General features: G+C 38.7%; 1 protein-coding gene across 1 annotated transcript in view; it reads right to left on the bottom strand.

The window, feature by feature from the left end:
- Positions 1 to 3,992, bottom strand: part of ssbp4 (single stranded DNA binding protein 4) — a gene marked incomplete in the record, with an annotated part of 114,255 nt that overhangs the window by 16,215 nt on the left and 94,048 nt on the right. The window contains 1 exon segment of the mRNA XM_014004644.1: positions 1,507 to 1,590. Coding sequence (XP_013860098.1) covers positions 1,507 to 1,590 — 84 coding nt within the window.

The raw sequence follows: 3,992 nt of genomic DNA on the forward strand, positions 1-3,992 counted from the left end.
TATTATTACTTCTTGAGGCTTTATGTCAGTAGAGTAATAAGGGATGTAAGACCTGACCACATATGAGACAAATAAAAGGTGTGTTTATAAAAATCTACTAACCTTAATACCAGACAAACTTCAATACAAACTTTAAAAATAGAAAAGCTTCATGTGTTTGTAATGAATTTGTAACCATACATTTTACTGTAGATTAAAATTTGAGGTGAAAAGACAGAAGTGTAACACCTGTTATTAATCAACACAGTCAAATCTCATTTTGCTGTTTGATGTTTTAAAGAGTTGTCTCTCCAACTGAAAAAAAAACATTATTTTCTCTGATGTTCTGATGTTTTTATTTCTCTAAAATATCAAAATGAACATCATTGTTTTAAGAGAAAAATTAAGCAGGCTCTCTTAGAGCATTACTCTTAGTGGCCAGCAGGGGGGGCTATTGTGTTGCAGAATAAATTACTGCTGTACTTTTGTCACATTTCTAAGAATAAGGGGCTTGTCATTGCATCTTGGAAAGTAAGACCTCGGGTGGTAAAAGCCATTAGGATAAAGGTAAAAGAGGACGGTCTAGGGAAAGTTACAGAGAGCAGCAGGAAAGAAAAGGAGACGCAAAGGATGTAACATGATAAAAACACAAAACGTTCTGCAATGTTCTTTTTTTTGTGTCATACACATCTAGAGAACACCTTCCTTCCATCTGAGAACAGAACGATTCTGCCTGTATACAGAAACTTGTGTGTTTCTGCAGCGTGGGGACAAGAACAGGCTGGCCAGGACACGCATGCAGAGCCAGCACACAACTAGTGAATAATGTAAAGCATCACAGACAGATGGTTTGCAGAATTACCTCAGAGAATACACTGCTGAAAAAAAAACTGCAAATAGCCCAGAGAGTCACATTTCAGTGTCAGGTGATAAGAACGAGTTCTGAATTCAATCCAAGTGTTTTAATAGAAACAGAAATGCTGATTGGATGAGAGCGGTGTGTTTCAGTCAGGGAACTCTGTAATGGGTTGGTTTCATTTTGACACAGTAATACCACAGGAGAGGTAATTGTACACTGTGTGTTTTCTGTATCGGTGTGTTTGTTTGGGCCAAGCCGAGGACAGCTTATGTAATTACACTTAATGCTAGAGGCAAAGACGGACTTACTACTGTTTTCTTTCCCTTCACTTCACCACTTCCTCCTCCCCCACTTCCTCCTCCCGAGCTCCTTCCTCCTTCAACCACATTGTGGTGGGTTTGTGCGTGGAGAGCTGCACAGAGTCAGGCTGTGCTGCAATATTAATGGTCTATTGATGGACTATGGGGCTAGTGAGTGCTGGGCTGAGGGAGAAAGGAGGCCCTCCAGATGCATCTCCTCTCCTTCCAGCCAGGCCAGCACAGCTAAATTATTCATCCTGGATGCTGCCCGTCCTGCCCGGTAGCCCAACAAAGGAGTCACGTGCTGTTTGTGTGTGTGTGTGTGCGAGCGCGAGGAAGGCGGGAGGAAAGTAAATGTTTCTGTCTTACCTGTCCATGAGGGCCCATCATGGGATTGCTGGGGTTGTGTGGGGGAGGCTGTGTGTGAGGGGAGGGCTGAGATCCTGGAGGGCCCTGGAGAGGAGAAGATATAAAGATGTCAATAAAGCACAACTAGAATGGCTCAGATTATATGCATGCTGGAAAGAGAAGACGCGCACCGCTATWCGCGTAGACTGTTGTTGCTGCTGGTGTCAGACTCAAAGAAAGATCCCACAGTGTAGTGTGCTTTAGATTTTTCTTTTGTCTCRTTTTTATATTTTTAATAACGAAAATGTCTGGTGTGTTACTAAACAGACAAAATAATATTCAATCAAACTCTGTCTTTTAACTTTACTTTTTTTTTTTGCACTATGACATCCTTACCTCCATGAAAAAATAAAATGAACTGGAACATTTTGGTTAATCAAAAAAAAAAACAAAAAAACAACTGAAATATCTGAGCCTCTTTTTGGCTCCTCTTTAGTTTTTTTTTGAAACCAGAGGAACATATGCTGCAGCAGAATACAGCTGCAAGACTTTACCACTTAAATGATATTTTCTTTTTTACATGTCAGGTTTCAAGATTTCACTTTGCATTGAAAAGAAAACAAATAACAAAATTAATCAGTGTCGGCAAGAAATTATTTGATAAATTGTTATTTAAACCAAAGCATCGATGTTGGTCTAAGATTCCAATCAGTGCATTTTAAAAACCAACAGAAAGATGAAGCTAAACTCTTTTATTACTTTATTAATTTTATTATGGCAGTAGAACAAACTCTGGGAGGTTTTCAATACATTTTAATCAAAACTTTATGGCCAAAGTCCAATAAAATGAAAACATCAGACTTTAAAGAGACATATACTGCTTTWAAATCCATCATTTTCACATTTAAATCATTCAGTTGGGGTCTATATAAAGTGGAACTGCAATTCTTTGGTCTGAATTCCTCCTTATTGTAACTCCACAAGCCCCTCTTTCAACCCTTTTCTGTGGTGTCTCTGATTAACTCATTTTGAGGCTGTGTCTTTAAATCCAAACAAGGCACTTCACACCCCACCCCTCTTTAAACTGGTCCATTTCAGTTTAATAGAAGGGTTTATGACTATATAGCAGTGTAGAAACTTTTTATTTWCAAACTAATTMAAAGACGTCAACAAGAGAAGACTTGTCCATCCAGCCTTACATGTTGGAGCCAGAGTCTGACCCAGAACCAGAGGAGAATGAAGACCACCAAACTGTATTTGGTCTGTCCCGACCTTATTTCGAAGTTCTGTTGCAAATTCTCTGATGAAGTATTTCAGAAAACATCATWGACAATAGAGAAAACTGAACGGGTTGAAAACTATGAYCCAAGTACACAAAAAATGTATTTAAGTGGATTTTGCATGATTTGGCCCTTTTAAGAGATCTGCTAATGTTTAAAGTCTGGTTTTGGGATGATTCTCAGCTACTACCAGACAAAACTGTAGCTCAAAATGTATAAAAACGATACAATTTTTGTCTTTTTTATGACTTGTAAGTTTGATTAGCTATCTTGAGTCGAGTTAACTCCAAACAATGAGTTCTAAATGTGCATCCAAAGATTCATTTTGAAACGTGTTTTTAAAATTTGTCAACTGGTTCGTGAGATATTTTGCTAAAAGACAGACTCACGTTCCCACAAACTTAGAGACAAGCGATTACATCATCGCCCACCTTTCATAGCTGCAGACAATAACTGACAGCCTCAATGTGAGGAATGCTAAACAAAGATAAATGACTTGTAAATTTGAGACTAAAGACAAAAAATAGTATAAGAAGGACTGATTTGCAAACATTTCACTTATTCTTTAGGAGCTGAAACATGTGAGCAAAATGAGCTTTTGTGAATCWGGTTCTGCCCCCGTGGTCAAAAGCAGAAAATAAATGCAGCATGTCCAATTTACTACGTATCCTGTAATTACCACACAACTATCCCATCTAATCTGTTGGCCCAACAGGGACTGCGTGTAACAAGATTTGTCAGTGACATTAACACAGGGCCTCTCTGATTTTCATGTAYAGGAATTGTTAATTGCCAGGACGAGGTCAGATCAATTCAGCAGGAAYGCTGTAATCAACATTCAATTACAAWGATGAAGCCAAAGGAATCATTTAGGGTACATTCTCACATTATTCCTTTCACTGTTCCAGTTTCCCAATACAGAATAAAAAGGCCAAAACAAGCTCRACTGTACTCTTTAAAGAGCCATGAACTATTTTAAACTATCGTTACCAGCTGGTGAACAGAATTCCCGAAGGAGTCTGTAAAGTGTCTCAGATCGTTTGAGAGAGTTTTCTGTTTGTTTGCATGAGTTGAAGAAGGTCTTCTCGCCAGAAATCTGAACTTGTTGTGAAAAAATTTGTGCAACAACATCATCTCTTTCAAATTTATTTAGTTGTACAGTTGTGTTGGGCAGGAGTTCCTAAAGATTTCCAAGCCACCCCCCCTCCCTCCCACCCACACACCCAC

The sequence above is a fragment of the Austrofundulus limnaeus genome, unplaced genomic scaffold (assembly GCF_001266775.1).
Source record: "Austrofundulus limnaeus strain Quisiro unplaced genomic scaffold, Austrofundulus_limnaeus-1.0 Scaffold25, whole genome shotgun sequence".
In the NCBI taxonomy this organism is placed as follows: domain Eukaryota; kingdom Metazoa; phylum Chordata; class Actinopteri; order Cyprinodontiformes; family Rivulidae; genus Austrofundulus; species Austrofundulus limnaeus.